General features: G+C 37.4%; 2 protein-coding genes across 3 annotated transcripts in view; one reads left to right on the top strand and one right to left on the bottom strand.

Moving 5' to 3' along the window:
- LOC145673802 (transmembrane protein 70 homolog, mitochondrial-like) overlaps positions 1-21138 on the bottom strand; it is a 99982-nt gene that overhangs the window by 53152 nt on the left and 25692 nt on the right. The gene's annotated exons all lie outside the window — the stretch shown is intronic.
- On the top strand, positions 471-5147 carry LOC145674609 (uncharacterized). The gene is made up of 3 exons (XM_081744827.1): positions 471-677; positions 1875-1958; positions 4510-5147. Exons 1-3 carry the CDS (start codon positions 471-473, stop codon positions 4669-4671), a joined length of 453 nt encoding a protein of 150 aa, XP_081600953.1. The 3' UTR covers positions 4672-5147.

The following is a 21138-nucleotide window of genomic DNA, read 5'->3' on the forward strand; positions in this document are numbered from 1 at the left end:
TCATAAATTGTGTAGCAACATTGGTTACTACCTCATGCCATAGGCCTCACTCTTTATAACAACCCCGGTTTCTTCTTGAATCTCCTATAAAGGAAATCCCTTCATCCCTTCACCTTATTTGTCTATTAAAAAAATTTCCGCTGACAAAGCTAAAGGCTATTGTTGAGAGTTGGGAGTTTTGAGCAACAATAACACGCTCTGACACTTACAACCACCGCGGTGCCGACAATTGCACTCCTTGCGAAAAAGCTATGTCGGCCGCTCTAACAATACACACAAACAATATTGAGTTATCGGCAACCAAAAAGAAATTAGTCCTGTTTGTACTGTCAAATGTCTCGTGAAAGAAAATTATAAATCAGAAGCCATGTACATGTAGTGCAGGCTTCATGGTGTGCGGGTTGTTCTTTTGTCTCCTGAATTTCGACTCTTAGTAGAAGAATCGTTGCGTTAATGTGTTCTTTATCAACATGTCGGAAAAAAAGAAGCCTTCTGGAAATGTATACAGAAAAAGAAGAGCACAATTAGCGGCTGAAAATGAGAAACAGGCAGCAGCATTAAAGAAATTCTTTCGTACTCCTGAAACAGACAATAATGGAAATGAAAACGTAGAACCAGAGAATGAGGAAACCAGCAAGAAATCAACAAATATTCCAGAAGATAACAACACAATACAGGTAAGTAGGCCTACATTACATAACGTATTTTCGTTTTATTACGTTTAATAGAGAAGAGGTGTTTACACACGTAGCGTCTTAGCAGGCTGGGGTGGGTAGGGTGGCGGCCTCTCAGATAGGCGGCGAACTTCAGGCTCAAAGAAAGTTCTTTCCCCATTGATATAAGTAGCAATAATTACATTCTATACCAACACTGATGCTTGATACATGTACCAAAGCGATAAGACTTTTTACTCGTTAGATGTGTATTAACCAACTTTAGCTGTATTTCAAGCATTCATCTATTAATTAAGTAGAGGGCCTCCATTGTCTAGAGGTTAAAGCGTTGGACTCATGTCTACGTGCTCCTGGGTTCAATCAATGCTCTTTTCAACGGCAGGAAAACTGGGGAGTCACATAAATAAAGATATGACGGTCACTTGGCTTGCAAAGCTCCTAATACGCCTGTTGGCGGGTAGCGACACGACCGGCTGACCCGCTTTCCGTTACCCAGGTGGATGAATTTTTACCACTCGCTATCAGATGGCGTTGGAGCAGGCCCAGGATCTATTGGTCTGCCGTGCCAACTATTATTATTATTATTAGTAGTAGTAGTAGTAGTATCGTCTACTAACTAGAATTCTGAAGAGTTAAAATGTATGATTGTTACCGTTAACAGATCCCCGTGGAGTTTCGCTATCACAAATTTTGCAATAGACCCATTATTTCATAAACATATCGTAAATAAGTAACATGTACCAGTGTAAGACTATATAAATTATGTTTCTATCCAATACGATTAACGCGACTTAAAAAAAAAAAAAAGTGTTCGGGCTTCGGCAGCTAATTTGAATGCATTCGCATCTATTTTATGAATGCGCTGATTCTTGATGATTTTCACAACACAAAGTTGTTAATGAATACGGAGAGAATTTAATTTTTATGTACAGTTAGCAAAAGAAAAAATGAGGCCATTTTTACCTAGATTCTGTAAGAATCGCCCCATTTTTTGTTTTCCTAACTGTACATTTTCACAATGAACACGGAATATGTAGATTCAATATTTATGCGCAGTTATTTTATCATTTATGCATTTTCTTCACCTTGAGAATACAAATTAAATATATTCTTTTTCTTTTAAGAAAAGAAACTTTATTTGTAACGTATTAGTTCTTTTCCTTTCCACAGGTGGATCGATCGATTACGAGCATTTCGTAGGAGGAAGAAGAACAATTGAAATCTGGAACAATTGATATACGAAACGAAGATGGATCAGCATTTCCACAGGAAATTGTAATAGACGTAAGTTAAACATTTTGCTATTTGAATAAACATACAATTGCATGTTGGTTGAATATCACGCAATTACAGCATTGTGTAAAATATAAGAGGAAATGCAGTGAAACATAATTACTTTTATTATTACAGTACATTGCAATTCGACAGGCATAAATTATAAATTCGACAGACCGACAGTTGTTTCTAAATATCTTGTACTCTTGTACCAATATGTTCATGACGGCCTAGCTTCTATATTATATATATATATATATATATATATATATATATATATATATATATATATATATATATAGTTAGCTAGTGGGATTAAATTAACTATGTTTCACTTACTTTCCATGAAGCATATACAATATTATTGATTTTCTTTGGTTTAATTTGACGGGTGTTGTAGATGAATGGGTCATTTCGACCTTAACTCGGGATATAAATCGAATTATTATTTTTGTAACAAATAAGCAAGCAGTAGAACTGATTAGAGACTTTTCACTAACTGACATTTTTTAAAAAAAATCTTTTAATAGACTATAGTTTGGCCACATACATTTTACTGTAATTTTTTTTTTTAATCTGTTGGAAAAATGAAAATACTGAGGTTCAAACTGTATATGCTTTTGTACTGTAATATAAGAAAGCTCATAATTTGCCTGCTATTAGTAATTAATTTATGATGATGATTGGTGTTCTTCCCGGAGGCATGTGTTTGACCCCGAAGGTCTCTCAGCAAGGTGAAACCATGGTGGCTTTGCATTGCTTTCCATAGGATGATGACGTTCTAAGGGCGGGATCCGAACCACTTGTGTCCTCACCGAGAATCGAACCCGAGCTCCCTTAGTTATAAAGGCGATGAGCTTAACCAGTCGTTCTGCGGAGACACCAATTAAATTATAACATGCCAAATATATAAACAATCAATCAGAAACGTCTTTAGGGTCACTAACTAACTAACTAACTCACTCACTCACTCTATGGCCTATGGAACCCGGAGGTTCAGTGCCGCGTTCACAAAAACTCTCCACTGACTTCTATCCTTAGCTAATTGGATCCAGTTTCTACTTTGTATTCCTATCCCTGTGAGATCCATCTTAATATTATCCTCCCATCTGCGCCTAGGTCTTCCTAATGGTCGTTTTCCTATGGGTCTACCAGTCAAGACTTTGAAAGCGTTTCTACTTTCTTCCATTCTAGCTACATGACCTGCCCACCTAAGCCTCCTAGACTTGACGACCCTAACAATGTTGGGTAAACCGTATAAACTATGTAGTTCCTCGTTATGAAGCTTCCGCCATTCCCCATTCTCGTTCCTCTTGGGTCCGAATATTCTTCTCAGGATCCTGTTCTCAAATACTTTCAGTCTATGTTCTTCCCTCAGAGTAAGCGACCATGTTTCGCAACCATACAGAACAACAGGCATGATTATCGTTTTATATATTTTAAGCTTCAAATTCCTCGACAGAATTCGCGACGACAAGAGATTTTGAACCGAATAGTAACACTTTAGGGTCACACTTACTCAATTTTTGGAATTAATTTCTTGTGTCTAGGTGAATAATATCACTGTATTCCGTTCAAGTTGCTTTGACGGAAGACATATGGGATAACATTTTTTTTAAAAAAATAATAATATGTAATATTTATTGCCTTAGTGGTTGAATGACTAGCAGACTCACATTTGATGCAAGAGTTAGCGGATTCTATCCCCCAAGGCTTTTTATATTGAGCATCGCAAGGAAATCGGAAAGCTTTTCAAATAATATAAAGTACCAAACTCTAATCCAAAAAGCCCCAAAACAATACGATGCAAGTCAACTAACTTATCACATACCAACCCACCACATTTAAAGAGAAAGAAAAAAAGGACACAGTCAGTGGTGTTTCGGAGCTTAAAAAACAGAGTTTAGTTTTAACTAGTGTATAATAATGTGCATATTTTAAAGAAAATACAGATAGTAAGAAATACAAACTTGCTAAGAATAATGTTCAAATAAATGTTGTTTTCAAAGTTGCATATTTCTTAGGTTAAGTCAACCACGAACATGTTTGTATTCCGGTTGATCTGGTCGTTCATTACTGATTCAACTTCGTAAGAGGCATTTGTGGAGCCAATCAGGTTCAAGGCACTTAACTACATTACAGCACTTCAATGCTGAAACCGAGAATCCTGGGTAGGGCTTCAGAAATCCTGGGCAGATTCCCCTATGTATACAAAAGAACATGACATGGACGTCTTATATTCGCACGAAACCTGTATTTATTTATTTATTTACTTCAATTATTATTAAACTTTTCCTCTTCCCCTCTTTATTTATTTATATCTCACATCTATCGGAGGCTTATTGGTCATGCGCCATTCTAAGTTTTGTGTTTATCCCCGGATGATCTAGCTGCTTGAATATCCCCCCACCTCCACCCCACCCATCTTCGGTGCAAGCCTACTATGAACACAATTTTAAAAATTCAATTCAAGCTTTAGTCACTTATTCTTTGTTACAAGACAATGTTTAAAATAAATTTAACATTATTTTCTACTGACTTTTTTTTTTTTTTTTTTCAGGTGTTGGAATCACAATCAATCGATCTTGATGATCCAGGAAATTGGCCAGAACATATTACGGACAGAATGCGTCAGATACTTGTTAGACGAGGTCCAGTTCAAGTCTCCAAACGAGAGTTCCTAGTAAACAGCGAGGGTCGACGATTTAATACAAGTAACTAAAAAAAAAACGTCTGCACAATGGAGAAGAAGTTGCTCGTAGTTGGCTTATTTATTCAGTGACTAAGGATGCAATATTTTGTTTCTGTTGCCGTCTTTTCGGTGGTACTACAATGTCACTCTCTTCTCGTGAAGGTTTTTCGGATTGGAAGCATATGTCCGGACTGTTATCAGACCATGATAGATCTTTGACTCACATGAAGGCTTTCCAATCGTGGTTTGAACTTGTAAACCGATTATAGTCAGGTAAAACAGTTGACGCTTAAAACCAAGCAATTATTCGCAATGAAACTGAGCGTTGGAAAGAGGTTCTCAAACGACTGCTGTGTATAATTCAGTTTCTTGCTTCTCAGAACTTGGCATTTCGTGGTCAAAATGACATTATTTACTCAAGAAACAACGGCAATTTTCTCAAACTAGTTGAGTGTATTGCATAGTTTGTTACTATGGCTGAGCATTTGCGACGAATAACATGTAAAGAGACACATGTACATTATTTGAGCAAGGACATTCAAAATGAAATAATTGAACTCCTTGAGTCAAAAATAAAGGATAAAATTTTGACTGATCTAATGAAAGCGACATATTATTCCGTAATATTAGATTGTACACCAGACGTGTCATACAGAGCAAATGACATTAATTTTTCGTTTCGTGAAGGTAAAACTGGGTAAGGAACCATCCATTAAAGAAGATTTTTTGGGGGATTTTTGTGCATAAATGATTCTTCAGGAGAAGGACTAACTACCACTATTTTGGAAGAATTAGAAAAACTGAAAATTCCTCTCTCAAACATGCGTGGCCAAGGGTATGATAACGGTGCCAATATGAAAGGAAAGCACTCAGGCGTTCAAAAAAGAATATTAGATCTAAATAGTCGAGCATTTTTTGTCCCCTGTAGCTTCCATTCATTGAAGTTGGTTGTGAATGATTCTGCAATGTGCTGTAGTGAGGCTGTAAATTTTTTTTGCTTTATTGCAAGAAGTATACAGTTATTTTTCTAGTTCCACATATCGTTGGTCTGTTCTGCAAAAACATATATCCAATTTCACTTTGAAACCTCTTAGTGATACTAGATGGGAGAGTTGTATTGATGCTGTCAAATCGTTTCGCTACCAGTTAGGAGAAATTTACGATACTCTTTTCGAAGCATCAAAGGACTCAAAGATAGACGTTATGGGCAAAAATAAGCTCCTCCCCTGGCTAGGAAGCTCCTGAATTTTAAGTTCGTTTGTGTTGTGGTGTTTTGGTATGAAGTTCTTTCTTGTGTTAATGTGGTTAGCCATGTTTTCCAACAAGAATCAGTGGACATTCAGCAAGCAGTTGATCTGCTTAAGAAAACCAAGTGTCGCCTTGAGAACATGCGAAGTGATGAAGGTTTCCAGAATATTTTAGTTGATGCCAAAGTAATTGCTGAAGAGCTCGACATTCAACCACAATTTGGGAATGAACCAAAACTCCGACCTAGAAAAGTCAAACGACAATTTTTGTATGAATCTGAAGACGAACCGACTAATGATCCATACAGTGCGTTTAAATGTAACTTCTATTTTTGCACATTAGACACAATTATCTGTTCCCTGAACGAAAGATTTCAACAACTGAAGCAGCACAGCGAAATATTTGGGTTTTTGTATGACATCCATCCAATAACGGACAAAGAGTATTTGCTAAAGTGTTGCAAGGACTTACAACTATCTTTAACAGACAAAGATAACTGTGATATTGACGGATTTCAGTTATATCAAGAGCTCTTACTTTTACCTTCATTTCTCGGTTCTGAAAGTGAGAACAAACCGTTGCAAGTACTTACATATATTTGCAAGAACTCCCTTATTGGGTTATTTCCAAATGCAACTATTGCTCTAAGAATCTTACTAACTATTCCTATAAGTGTAGCTTCAGCAGAAAGAAGTTTCTCCAAGTTGAAACTTATAAAGAACTACCTACGATCAACGAAGACGCAAGAGCGTCTTGTAGGCCTTTCTATGATGTCTATTGAATGTGATGTTCTGTGTGAGCTTGACACTGATACTTTAATTAAAGACTTTGCAGAGAAAAAGGCATGAAAAGTTAACTATACTTAGCATTGTAAATAAATCAAAGGACAATTTGCATTAAAACTGTATAAAGATATAAAATTATATTATTGGTTGTATTATTTGTATTACGAAATCTTTGTACAATGCTGTTACAAAATATATTTGTATGTTTTTTTGTTCATATATGTGTTCTCTTTCGCCGTTAACAAGGTTGTTTATGTATATATGTGTAAATAAATGCTTTATCGCATCATCAATCTTAATTTTATATAAATCCAAGGGTGGATAACTTAACGAAATGTGCAATATTTACAATTTGTTATCTGTTACGGTTACTATTTTGTAACCCATTTCTGCACCTAGTTAATAACGTTATTGGTCAGTGTAACTTTTAAAATGGTACGCTCTGAATTATGTTACGCTGAGTAACGTTACTCAATGGAACATTCTGCATTTTGGTATTGTAGTTACGGTCAGCAAGGGATTAGCGTTACTCGAAATACCCACGTATGTCGTACCTGCTTGAGATTGTTAAGATAAAACTGGTTCCACTAAATACCAGTTCTCTCTCGAATCCAAAGGGTTTTGTTCCTTGATTTTAGCGATATGAAACGTATTGAAATTCTGCAGAACATTTTTGTGTAAGTAGACATATTTTTGTTATGTTGAGTACCATTTCTATGTTTCTCTTTTCTTTATCGGTTACCTTTCGTACCTGTATTTCATCTTCTTCAATTCTGATGGTCTTGGAGTTACGCTTGAGTAACGTTTAAACATCCTTGGCGACAGGGAGTCAAAGGTTGGCTTTAAAAGAATCTTCATTATACTAGTAAATAAATTCCACGTTTTTAAGTCTGTTTTCTTTTTCCTCATACTTAAGATTCAGTAAACACCTTAGGCCCTCAGGCACATGTCCTTTGAGAATAGCATTACTTTGATTGCTCTGTATTTAAAAAGAGGAAAAAGAGAAATGATCAAAGAGTGAAGTTTTTAATGTAAGCTTATTGATAAGATTTTTACTTCTTGTGATGACACTGCCGATAGTTGAGTTGATTTGGAGTTTAACGTCCTTTTCGGCAGCGAGGCTTTATGAGACGGGACCTACTGATTAACATGGAATCGAAACCACATGTGCTCACGCCGGGAATCGAACCCGGGTCTTCCAGGTGAAAGGCGCGTACGCTAAGCGCTTAGGCATGAAGGAGTTCACTGCCGGTAGTCACCATATATGTTTATTTTACAACAGTCTTGCACTGACCAATGTGGTTGAAGCTCGAGCTCACTTCCCAACAAGGATCGAGCCCGGAGCTACATACACCAAAGTTACACATATACTGGCCCCCAGGGAAGCAGGAAGGACATTTCATTTGCTTGCAATCAATTTAGTTTATAAATCAAATACATATCAGACATCAGTGGCGTAGCGAGAAACTCATCAAGGGGGACCAACACACAAGATTTGGTAGAAAGGATCTTCTGAGGGGTGCACCAATAACTACCAGTAGGCCTACATTTGAATTGAATTGGATTTTTTAAATGCCTTTAGGCACCTGTGGTGTGAATGAGGAAATGCCCTGGATATCCTAAGTATCTGTTCTCGGTGAATCCTTTTGTTGAACTTTTAGAAAATTGACTTAAACTATCGATTTTGCAAAACTTCCCTTTGATTTAAGCCCAAATCGAAACATGACAGAGGAAAATTTCGGAAAGTGTTGCTATTTTCACTCCTAGCTTCTCACTTTAGGTAGTGTATATTTACAAGGAAGGAGGTGCACGTGCACCTTTAAACATATTTCTATTTTATCTTATTTTAGTAAAAAAAAATCTGCCAGAGAAAGAAAATTGTCAAAAAGTGCTACCCATTCAGAAGACTATTTTCTTCTCGTGAATGTTTTGACTTCTCGTGGCAATATGGTAATCTACAGTTTATTTTGTCTCTTTTTCTCCCTTTGATTTTTAATGTTCATTGTATTGTTTAAATGCTTATATGTTAACTTGCGAGAAAGTGTCATAGTCGAAGGTTGTACTAAAGTTACTTGTAGAACTGATATTAAAAAGTAAATAAAAGAATTATCATGGAAACAAATTTTTCATGTTGTATTCAGAAAACAAACATAGGGTTCTTGCGGTTCTGAGATTAATATATCGCAGGCATTCGTTGATATAGTAGCCTACATGTTGGTTTTCACCAGGTACATTCGTGAAGTGTCCCCTCGAGATTCGTGTAAAATTGATTTAAATACAAAGTTCTCTGCTGTCTAATGTGTATTGTACTAAATTTAGCTGCCCATGCCGGTAATTGGCATATTTATGGGCCTTCATATATCCGGAATTCTATCATACACTACCATAACGCTCGGACACAAAATTCATTTTAGTTTCTTTAGATGTTACTCACTGGACATGAATATGGGCATATGAAAAACAAATTGGATCAAGTACTGCTTCTGACACATGTTACCCATCCCGGCCGCCATCTTAGATCCGCCATATTAGATTTTACTTTTGGTTTTTCAAATGGAAATAGGTGCAAGTGTTACATCGGACATTTACGTTTACATTCACTGGTGTAATGTATTTTACCGTAGCTTGCACCATTTGGAAGGTATTACACGTTCATTCCCTCCAGCCACTTTGCGAATAGACATTGCAGGTTAATATCAGTTACGCTTACGTTTTTGATGTTGACAAATCAAAACAATTTCTAACTGGTAAACTCCTTACAACATAGGTGTCATAATCTTATTACATTTTCATGAGTGATTGTTATTACTTCCATGTTATACTATAATAAGGAAGTATTGTATTACTGTCAAAATGCCTAATGTAGATCCAGATACGGCCAGATTTGGGTGAAGACCTACCATTTCCGTATTGACATCTGTGTGTCTGCATGTATATAAGTTCAGAGAATATTTCATCAACGATAACACATAAAAGATTGCATATACACACGGGGCTCTGCACAACTTTCTATTTGGCTCAATATGAAGTGCTTGACATTTAATGGTATATACAAGCTACGATAAAACTCAGTACACCAATGAAATTCCGAGAAAAGTTTATTCTAATTTGATGTATCATTTGAACCTATTGCCATTTGAAAAACTGAAAGTCAAATCCAAGATGGCGCCCAAGGTGGGTAACATATGTCAGAGAAGGAGTAAATGATTCAATTTGTTCTGCATATGCCCATATTCATGTCCAGTGAAATCTAAAGAAACTAAAAGCAACTTTGTGTCCGAGTGTTAAAGTAGTGTATGATTGAATTCCGGATATATGAAGACCCATAAATATGGAAATTACCGGTATGAGCCGCTTAAATTAGTACAATACACATTGGGCCACGGAGAACTTTGCATTTGAATCAATGTTACACGAATCCCGAAGGGACACTTCGCGAATACCTTGTCAGTCTCCGTACAACTTGGAATCGCTTAACATTAGTTTTACGGGAAGAAAAAAACGACATCATTTGGAACAACTTTCCAGTTTCGATCATCTGTATTTCCTCCTTATTTATTCGGTGTAAGGACCTCAAACTTATTTTGTTGGATCTTGCTTATCGAAAGGTTTTTAAAACTGCCTTACTGCCCCCAAAGTCTGAAATTCAGGGTGGGGTGGGGGCGGATGCCCTCCTGCCCCATTGACGCCCCTATCTAGCGGCTGTCATATGAAACTATCCCACGACCTTTAACGTGGTTTTAGTTATACTTATTGCGGACTCTTGACTGCGAAAATATTACGTTTGGAAATAGAATTCATTTGCTGAGCAAACCTGAACCTTATTGAAAATGGACTTGGATCCATAGTGCTCTGAACGCCTCATATATTACTTTTCTTCAATGAATTATTGACTTAAAAAACAACCAGTTACATAGGCTTGCAGAAAATATTCTAAAGTTAGCACAACATGAAGTGTACTTCAAACTATCATTACTTTTCGAAAATTTATTATTTTAAGATAATTTTATTAGTATGAGTGTTCTGAAATAGTAATCAAATTTTTGCAATTAAAAATCACACCCGCCTCCATGAAACGCGATCTTAGACCCTAAGAGCATAATTAGGAAATTTTCAGAAGCAGTAACTCCGAAATGACTTGTTTTAAGGCTAAAGTAACCGCACAAGCGTATTTCTGGCAAAGTTCTAGCTTTAAAACACGTAACATGACTCCATTTGTATTTGAAATTTTGAATTCCAATCAAAGATGGCAGCCATGATGCTTGATAGCACTATCTGATGTGTCAGACCACTTAAAAGTTTCATCATTCTCCCTCAACCCGTTCTCAACGCACAAGGGTGGTGAGAACTTTTGTTTCACCATGCATATTGATAGATTGTGTGAAATCTCCACAGTAGGTAGATTTTAAAATCTACCTAAAAAGCTAATTACAACCAAGAAAGTACTTATGAGAATCACTGGCAAGAGGGTGTAATAAAAAGGGGTTGGAATATGAAATAAGTTGAGAATTACTACTCTATACTGAAATATTCTGTACCCAGCACAGTGTTATTAATCAGGATAAAATAAATGAAAAGGTCGGTTGCTAGTAAAGAGCAAAAAGTCCTAAGAAATAAGTTATTACATGATTTTGAAACATGTTAAAAATCGTGTTTTAAACTGTTCAAAATGTTTGACGTGTTTTTCTTTCGTCTGTGTTTTAAAACATGTTTAAAACGTTTTGAACATCTTTTTTTTATGTTTTAAACACATGTTTTGTTCTTTTTTTAAAAAAAATAAAACTATTTTTTCCAACCCTTGTCTGGTGCCTAAGTAATATAAAACAAAACCATGTATACCTACCAAATTGGTCGCCAGGTTGGAATTTTCGATCGCCAGATCGCCAATGATGACTGAATATTTCAGTTTGGCGATAGACATTTGAATAAATTATATCTTGCAAAAAAAAGAAAAAAGAAAAAAGAAAAAGAAAGAAAGAAAAGAAAAGAGAAAAGAAAAAAAGAAAAAAAACTATATGATCTTGTTGCTGGATTCAGACTTGAGGTTTCGTGGCGTGCCTGTAATATATAGCAAATCAATATATAGAAGTCATTACATATGCCGGCATGAAAAGGTAAGAAATATGGCGTTTCAAGCGAATAACTGACAATGTACAGGGCCAAATTATACTACAGCCCCTTCACCTTCCATCAAACAAAATATATTCGTAGTTCTTTTGTTGTTGTAAAGGCGAACCTGTCCTTTGCCCTGTCGCTTTGTAAAGTATAGCGATCTTTATTCTTTGGACAATGGGCTATCTGCGCACCATATTTCGATTATATTCAGCCAGTAGTTACGGAGAAATAAAATAGAACATACAAGGCAAGCCGAGCCGAGCCTATCGCGGCCGAGCTCGGCCATCACATGTAGTGATCTTTATTCCTTAGATCAGCGTTTCCCAACCGGTGTACCGCGGTACACTGGTGTGCCGCGAGGAAATCGACACAAAATTATTAATTCTATAGCAATCAAATTGCAAGACAAAGGAAAAATGCATATTTGTATTACACATTACTATGAACCTCTACTATGAATCTACAATTTTGTTTCGTACCGTGTTACTTTTCTGTACATGTTTAATGTTGAAAAAAGTATTTATCATTGTTGTGACCATTATTGCTCCTTTATTGTTGCAGACTATTTCGTAATTTGAAATTTTAAAATATCATTCAATCATTTCGACAAAGCAATGTATGCATACAAATTACCTACATTTGTGTTTTAAAAGTAAAAGAGATTTGTTTGTTCGTTTGTTATTTAGTGATCTTCCTTCTTAGTGAAAGGTTGGATACAGTTTTCAAAAAAGAAAGCGTATTTTTTAAAAACCTGAGTCCAATATTTCATTGCAATTGTTTCGTATTTTTAAATTAGAATGAAAAATAAGCATAATGATTTACCACGGGGGAAAACCAGTAATCGAGCTTTCTTCTCTGCGAGAGAGTAATCACAGAAAAATACCACAGTGTTTTATATTTACAAATGATAAAATCTATGACAGTGCCGCGAGAATTCAAGTTACACCCGTAGTGTACCGCAAGTTGAAAAAGGTTGGGAAACGCTGCCTTAGATGATTGGGTATTTTCGCATCAAGTTTGGTTTAAATTTAGCCGATAGTTACCGAGGAATAAAGTACTACATGCACACACACATAATTACAGTACATCTGGAGTAAAAGTACAACATCCGGTCAGCTTACGCCGGGAACTAAAAAGAAAAGTCCTAACATCAGGATCACAAATAGAACATACTATATGTAAGCGGAATCCACTTTCAACATCGCAATATTAATTAGGGATGCGCTCGAGTCGAGTCGAGTCGAGATTTAACCCTGTCTCGACTCGAAAATATGGTGCTGTCTCGACTCGACAGTCTCTGTCTCGACTCGACTCGAATTCGAGTCGAGACGTCTCGAAATTCGAGTCGAGACAAAATATACGAGTTAAAATATACACACACATATCAACCACACCGTTATGAATACCTACCTAATTGTTAGTATGTCCAACTTTTGGCACGAATAACAACGGCAACGCGTCTTGGCATGGTCGCAATGTTCCTGGGTGGGTCGCTGGAGAGAGTTGGCACCACATATGCACACACAGGTCATCTAATTTCCGTAAATTCCGGGGAGGGGGTGATGCACCCTCACGTTACGTTCAATCACATCCCAGATGTGATCGATTGGGTTCAGATCCGGAGAGTTTGGGGGCCAGCACATCACTTGGAACTCGCTCCTGTGTTCCTCGAACCACTCCATCACACTCCTGGCCTTGTGACATGGTGCATTATTTTGTCGAAAAATTCCACTACCGATGGAAAACATGGCCGTCATGAAGGGGGTGTACGTAGTCTGCAAGCAGCGTGCGACACCTCGGCCGTCATGGTGCTTTGCTCGAGCTCCACTGGACACATGGATGCACACCTGAATGTTCCCTAGATAATAATTAAGCCGCAGCCAGTTTGTCTCCGTCCCGCAGTACAGATGTCAAGGAGCTGTTCCCTTTGAACACGACGGATTCACACCCTCACATCGTCATGATGAAGAAGATATCGGGATTCATCAGACAATGCAATGCTCTGCCATTGTGCCAAGGTCTAGTGGTGATGGTCACGTGTTCATTTCAGTTATAGTTGCCGATGTCGTGGTGTTAACATTTGCCATCGTTAGGAGTGTTCGGTGCACTGTGTGTTCAGACTAGTGTTGTGAAGGCCTGTGATAAAAACGGAAATTTTGGGTAAAAAACAGTTTTTTTTTACTCTTTTCCCGAGCTGGGGAAAAAACGGAATATTTGGGTATGATCAGAATCATCATTTTTGTTAATCACAGAATCATTTTAGTTAATATGTTAAATCAAACATATATTTCATAGAGATATCTTCATTGTTCTATGTAAAATTCCGGAAATTTTGAAACCCTTAGAAAAAATCATTTGTTCGGAAATATTGGCAAAAACAGGAAAATGTAGTTTAAAAACTATTTGTTGGCCTGATGCTAGTGATCTTACTTGCTGTAACATGTCTGCAACATATACAGTGAGAAGTGGAAAATCCGAACTAATTGGGACCACAGGTATTCGGATTTTCAAATTGTTCGGATTTTCGAAAATGACCAAGAAAATGTCTTTTAGGCTTACATATACTGTACGGTATGTTCTTCTATCGATACAGTGGTTATTCAGTACATACAGTAATTACAATACTGTACGTAAGGCTGCTTACATTTAATGTTTCTGAAGAACTTGCTTGTACTCTACACGTGTAAGTCACACTTAAAACTTATAGGCCTAAGAAAAAATAAAAATAAAAATACTTGACAAACAATCACATATAAATGAACTTTTGTAGAAACACTGACTCCACATAACGTCGATGGACACGCTATTGTTTGTTTATCGCTAGCGTTAAGACAAAATGTAAAAACCTTCTAGGGACCGCGTTCTCATTTTTGACGTTAGGATTATCGACGTCCTAGTGTATATACAATGTATTTCGCTAACGGGAAAATACTTAAAGCAACAGGTTTTAAATCTACTTTACACACATATACCGCACAAGTGAGTAAATTTGAGCAGCGAGAAATATATTAAATGAAACTTCCGTTAGTTATTACAGACTAGCAGAAGATCCGTTCTTCGCACGGGGAGAATACGTTTTATTTTTGGACACAAAGGGCACCAAAACTGTCACCAATGAACTTAAGGAGCCCCAAAACTATGAATTTGACATTCATATCGATAATTTTCAATTATCTTTACATGTCACCATCCTCCTTAGAGTACTAATGGGGCTGAATTTGTGAATTTAAACGGCACCTTCTTTTCATCTCATCGAGTATGGATTCGAGGCTATTTTCGATCATGTATATATATATATATACACACAGAGGCGGATCCAAGGGGGCTATAGCCTCCCCCTTCACACTCAAGTATACACTGCATAAAATGGGCTTCAATCCTGCTTTACACTGGATAAAACTGTAAACTATGGTTTAGCCCCTCCCTTGATCATATCCTGGATCCGCCACTATATATATATATATACTGTATATAATGCTCAAAAAAATTAGGGGTTCAGCTGAAATATCACACAAGACCTTAAGATAGTGTATGAATAAACTTGTGTTTGACTCATATTATCATACAAGAAAGAATGCTTTAAGATACACTAGAAAAATGGGGCATATACTAGTGTTGGGGCACGGAAAACCTTGTTCACATGGCTCATGACACAAGACGGTTATGCGTGCACCTCTCGAACTGCTCACAAACAGGCAAGGCAACAACACTGATTGTTTCTTAATATGTCATATGATCACTTCGAATAGCCAACAGAGCCTCGCACCTGCGTGGCATGGATTCAATCAGATTATCGATGAGTTCTTGGGGGATGTTGTGCCACTCATCCAGAAGAGCTACTTCCAGCTCTGGAATGGTTGTTGGATTTACTGACCTAGCGGCAATTCGTCTGCCAAGCATATCCCAGACATGCTCAACTGGAATGAGATCCGGAGAGCATGCTGGCCACTTCATCCGAGCGATACCCTCAGCATCCAGTATCTCACCCACTAACCGAGCTCTGTGAGGACGAATATTGTCATCCATGAAAAGGAACGAATCACCAATGGCTCCAGCATAAGGAAGAAGAAGACTTTTCATGATCTCATCCCTATATCTGAGAGCCGTCAAAGAGCGATTTCGGATGATGTGGAGCTCAGTACGTCCACCAATGTTGATTTCTGCCCACACTATCAGTCCACCACCATGATACTGGGATCTTTCTCGCACAAACATGGGATTGTGTCGTGTTCCACACTCTCTCCAGATGAAAACACGTCGATTATCAGGCTCTACACTGAATCGAGACACGTTAGAGAACAAAACATTGCCCCATTCATTGCGTCCCCACCCACGATGTTCTTCCGCCTACGCTCTTCGATCAACACGGTGTCATGCAGTTAATGGAACACACACCATAGGCTTACGTGCGTAGAGACCACCTTCTCGAAGGCGATTGCGGACCGTTTGAGTAGATACTGTGCGTCCTGTTGTTGTTCGGAAGGCTCGCGGCAGCAGAGTTGTATTCTGACGCCGGTTTCGACGGGCTGTTAACAAGAGATAACGATCGTCTCTGGCTTTGGTTGCTAGTGGACGGCCCTGTCCTTGTCTTCTTTGAACACTTCCAGTTGTTTGAAATCGATTCCACAATCGGGAAATCACACTCTGTGCCACTCCTATGGCATGTGCCACCTCCCGCCATGACTGACCAGCTTCCAACCTCATTGAGGGCCGCGGTGGCTCAGTGGTAGAGCGTTCACCTCTGGTGCTTGGGGTCCCGGGTTCGATCCCAGCCCCTGCCAAGTGAACTTTGTGGTGTACAAACACCGTGTGCGTGGGTTTTCTCGGGGTTCTCCCGTTTCCTCCCACTTTCTTCATTCCACCCTTTCACTCATCTCTCATCATCACCGTCTCCTTTAGCTTAACCGGCATAACCGTGGGACGCAAAACTTAAAGATTTTTTCCCGGCCCGCATACAATTATAGCTTAATTTGCAAATCATCGCAAATGGAAGTGTCACCATCGATATTAGTGACCGCGAAAACTATGGATTTGACACTAATATCGGTCATTTTGGATTACTTTTACATGTCTCGGTATCCGACTCTCCCCCTCCGGTGACCACCGGCCCGAATAGGGTGAATTTGTAAGTTAATGTGATCAGAGTTTCACCATTGATTTCAGCGACCGCGAAAACTGAATTCGACAGTAATATCGGCCATTTTCTACCACTTTTACATGTCCCTGTAAGCGCACCCTGAGACCCCCTGGTTCAAATTTTGAAAAAAAAAAGATTCGTCTTGATCTGGGGCCTGGGCCAGGGTGCCCCTGACTGAAATTTGGTAACTCTCGGTCCACTCGTCTGGTCCCCAGGCTGCATACATACAGACAAACACAAACAAACTATTTATTTTATTTATATTAGACTCGATAGATTCTTTCAAATTATGCCAGATTTTCATATTATCTTTCCGAACTAATTTTAAAGACCCGCTCCTACTTATCTTTATATATATATACACAGTATATCTATATTTATATCTATCTATATCTATATATGTATATAACAAACGCAGGAATTACACGCTAAATAACGTCCCTGGAGGACCCCTTTCTCAAAAAAAAAAAAATGCTGGGGAAACACTTGTAGAAACTTCAGTTTTCGTGCCAGACGATTACCGAGTCCTGGTGAAAAAAAAAAACTCCTTTAGCGATCGAATTAAAAAAATAGTTCTCCTCAGGTTAGTATTCACTGAGAATATTGTTATAAAATTTAAATTTTATGGGTAAATCAGTAGACTTTGAATACATCCACATCGTATCCACCGAGTTGCGAAATTGTGTACCTCCAGATATGGGCGGTCGAAGAAAATTTTCTAGGGGGCATCTTCAATATTTGCTATATTAGTCTTGCATTTAATGTGCATGGTTTGTTATATTACGTATACGTGAGCCAGGGAGGTTCATTCTTATCAAACACGGAGATTATGAAGGAGCAGATCTACTGTACAAAATATAATAAAAACATCTCTTTCGGATTTCTATCATCGCACAGTCCAACACCGAGACGGAAACATAAGAGATAGGCTTTTTGTTTTTAAACAAGATAACGTGCCTAGCGAATGCTTTACATTGTGAAGATTATATTAGTGAAAATTAAACGAATATAATTTTACAACTTAATATTCATATCACTAAATGTTGAGCTCCCCGTTGCTATGTGGTTAGCGTATGCGCCTTTCTCGAACGAGGTTTAATTCATGGTAGGAGCTCATGTGTTTCAAATCCGACGTTAAACTGTACGTTCACGTCTTGTAGAGCTTTGCTCCTGAAAACGACGGAAAACTATAATCTAATTTAATGTTACTAAATATTAAAAAATAATGACTTACCAAGGTGACATCAATTTAGCAGTCATCAAATCCATTTTATACTTTCACTTAATCCAGTGGATACTAATATAACAATTACAAGACACACGCGCATATAAATACTCAGAAACAAGTACATACACACGTACACATACACAAATATGAACACTTCAAATCTATTTACATGTGGTGGACCGCTCCATCAAGCACTGTTATCTTCATCATCATCTTCTCATGTATCTGCATTATTTGATTCATCCACAGATTTGTTATTTGTACGCATCATTCATTTTTGCATTTTCGGGAGGGTTCAGGGTTCTTTCTTCATTTAAAGAGTCTGTTCTCTGTATTGGAAAGAGAATCAGGGGAGGAAGGGGGAATTTATACTTTAAGAATGGATAACATTTTAAGAAATATATACAAAACATGCAGCTTCCGACGCAGCACTGAAGCATTTCTTTTAGCGGTCATACCCCCTCCCCTCTAAAGTTGTAAAGTGAGAAGGGACTGAAACATCCCAGACACTCAGGGTTCAGTTGACAATAATATAACTATGGGTAAGTAAACATCTTGTACAGAGTCACGTTTTGCTTATTTTTGAACATTTCTGTGAATTCAACAATACAACAGCGGAAATACTAACTGGTTTTTTTACTCCAACCATCGCTTTAACTAAGGGATAATTCCCAACGGTCAGTGAGCCATCTAAATTTTCGTTCTTTTTCTGTTCTCCAGAGGAAAGAATGAGATTTTGCCAAGATGCTAAAGTCAAGATGTTATATGCTAAATGGGAGTGAATTATGCTAGATCTAGCACCAAGATGCTAGATATGGCTTCACTGGCGGGCTTCGATATCTACAGAACTTTCTGCCAAAGCATAAAAAAAAATCAATAGCACAATAGTTTCGATAACATATGTGTGGTCCTTCGGTAGGCTACACAACTGGTAAGAAGCTCATCCCAAAGAGTAGTTTGGACAAAAGACTCGTAGCCGGCTTGTATAGATAATTGAATTCAAATATTCAAGTATCCATTTACTGAATGCCCATATCGTGTATGCATGCATTTGCATGCATTATTTAATAAGTAAATAAAGTACACACACAATTAATTATGTCAGTGATAAACGGTGTTTATTGAAAAAAAAAACCTCTCCAAACAATGAAGATTAATCTTAGACTGGAGAAATGGTTATCCTTCGTTTTCATTATCATTTGGCCATGAAACAAACGTCTGAATGATATACAACCCCTATATACAACTACGTGATGTTGGAATATATAACTCGTAGGGTATGATGCTTTACTTTTTCAGAAATTCAGTACTTCTAGTGAAATGAAATCTTCAGTTTTACGTCCCACAGTTATGGCGGTTAGGCTAAAGGAGACGGTGATGATGAGAAATGAATGAAATGGTGGAATGAATGGAATGGTGAAAGTGGAAGGAAACGGGAGAACCCCGAGAGAACCCACGAGCATGGTGTTTGCCCACCACAAAGTCCACACGGCGCGATCTGGGATCGAACCAGGGACCCTATGCACCGGAAGTGAACGCCCTACCACTGAGTCACCGTGCCCCCACAGTACTTCTTGTGTACCCCTATAAATTTAATAAAGAACTAATGGCCATGTTTTTTTAATATAAAAATATTCAATTAGAACTGGACAATTTACATAAAATTTGGAATCGACAAATGAAAACGGCACTTTCTAGCACTTGTGGGTTCGAGATCTCATTGTTGAAAGGATTGGAGACAAACATATAAACTTTTTTGTGAGGAGAAACATATATGCGTAAATCTAGTATTTTAATTAGGGATGGCCAATTCCGGAATTTTTACTTTCCGGAATCCGGAAAGTAAAATCGGAAAATTCCGGAATTCGGAAAAATTCCGGATTTCGGAAAAAATCCGGAATTCGGAAAAATTCCGGATTTCGGAAAAATTCCGGATTTCGGAAAAATTCCGGAATTCGGAAAAATTCCGGATTTCGGAAAAATTCCGGATTTCGGAAAAATTCCGGAATTTAGAAAAATTCCGGAATTCGGAAAAATTCCGGAATTTAGAAAAAATCCGGAATTCGGAAAAATTCCGGAATTCGGAAAAATTCCGGATTTCGGAAAAATTCCGGAATTCGGAAAAAATCCGGATTTCGGAAAAATTCCGGATTTCGGAAAAAATCCGGAATTCGGAAAAATTCCGGAACTCGGAAAAATTCCGGAATTCGGAAAAAATCCGGATTTCGGAAAAAATCTGGATTTCGGAAAAATTATTTTTTCTTTTTGTAATCCTAAGAATTTTGTTCAAACGCAAACGAACAAATTTCCTTTTTGTAATCCTAAGAATGTATGATGCAAGTTAAGCTGAAACTTACATCCTAAAGTATACACTACTCAATCTTCCCATGGTTAATGAGATGTAGTCCAAAAGTATGATGTACTCCTAATATTTAATATTTGTTTTACTGTGATATTGTCCAGAGGTAAGACATATATCACACTGAGATAAACAACTTGACATAATGAAGATGTTATCATACGTAGTTTTCCAGAAAATCGTGAGAAACTAATTTTTGTGAAGTTAAAATATGCGTCGCTTGTTGCCAGTGGGATGCAATTGATAACTTTTATGCTGGAATAGTCTTATTATTATTATTATTATTATTATTATTATTATTATTATTATTATTATTATTATTATTATTATTAATCGTTTATGTACTGTAAAAGAAAAATGTGAACCGTTAAGTAGTAGATTTTATCTGTTGTTTTTTGATATCTTCTAACAGTAATAACAAACTGCTTGTAAATACGCAATGATTATCAAGGACAATGGCATATTAATGTAAGGACTACTCTGCAGACTAGCAATAAACAATAACAGATAAACAATAGTTGCAAAAAAAAAAAAAAAAAAAAAGTAACTAACTTGAGCACGTCAGAATGTTCGCGAGAATATAGGGACGCATTGAGACTAGCAAAGAGCGTGCTATTATCATTAC

The sequence above is a fragment of the Thermobia domestica genome, chromosome 17 (genome assembly GCF_964235325.1).
Source record: "Thermobia domestica chromosome 17, izTheDome1.hap1.1, whole genome shotgun sequence".
NCBI classification, from domain to species: domain Eukaryota; kingdom Metazoa; phylum Arthropoda; class Insecta; order Zygentoma; family Lepismatidae; genus Thermobia; species Thermobia domestica.

What these genes read in the sequence shown, in the direction of transcription:
- LOC145674609 (XM_081744827.1), top strand. Translation starts at nt 471, where the DNA reads ATGTCGGAAAAAAAGAAGCCTTCTGGAAATGTATACAGAAAAAGAAGA. An exon ending in AAGATAACAACACAATACAG is followed by an intron (nt 678 to 1,874) that starts GTAAGTAGGCCT and finishes AGCATTTCGTAG; the next exon opens with GAGGAAGAAGAACAATTGAA. An exon ending in CACAGGAAATTGTAATAGAC is followed by an intron (nt 1,959 to 4,509) that starts GTAAGTTAAACA and finishes TTTTTTTTTCAG; the next exon opens with GTGTTGGAATCACAATCAAT.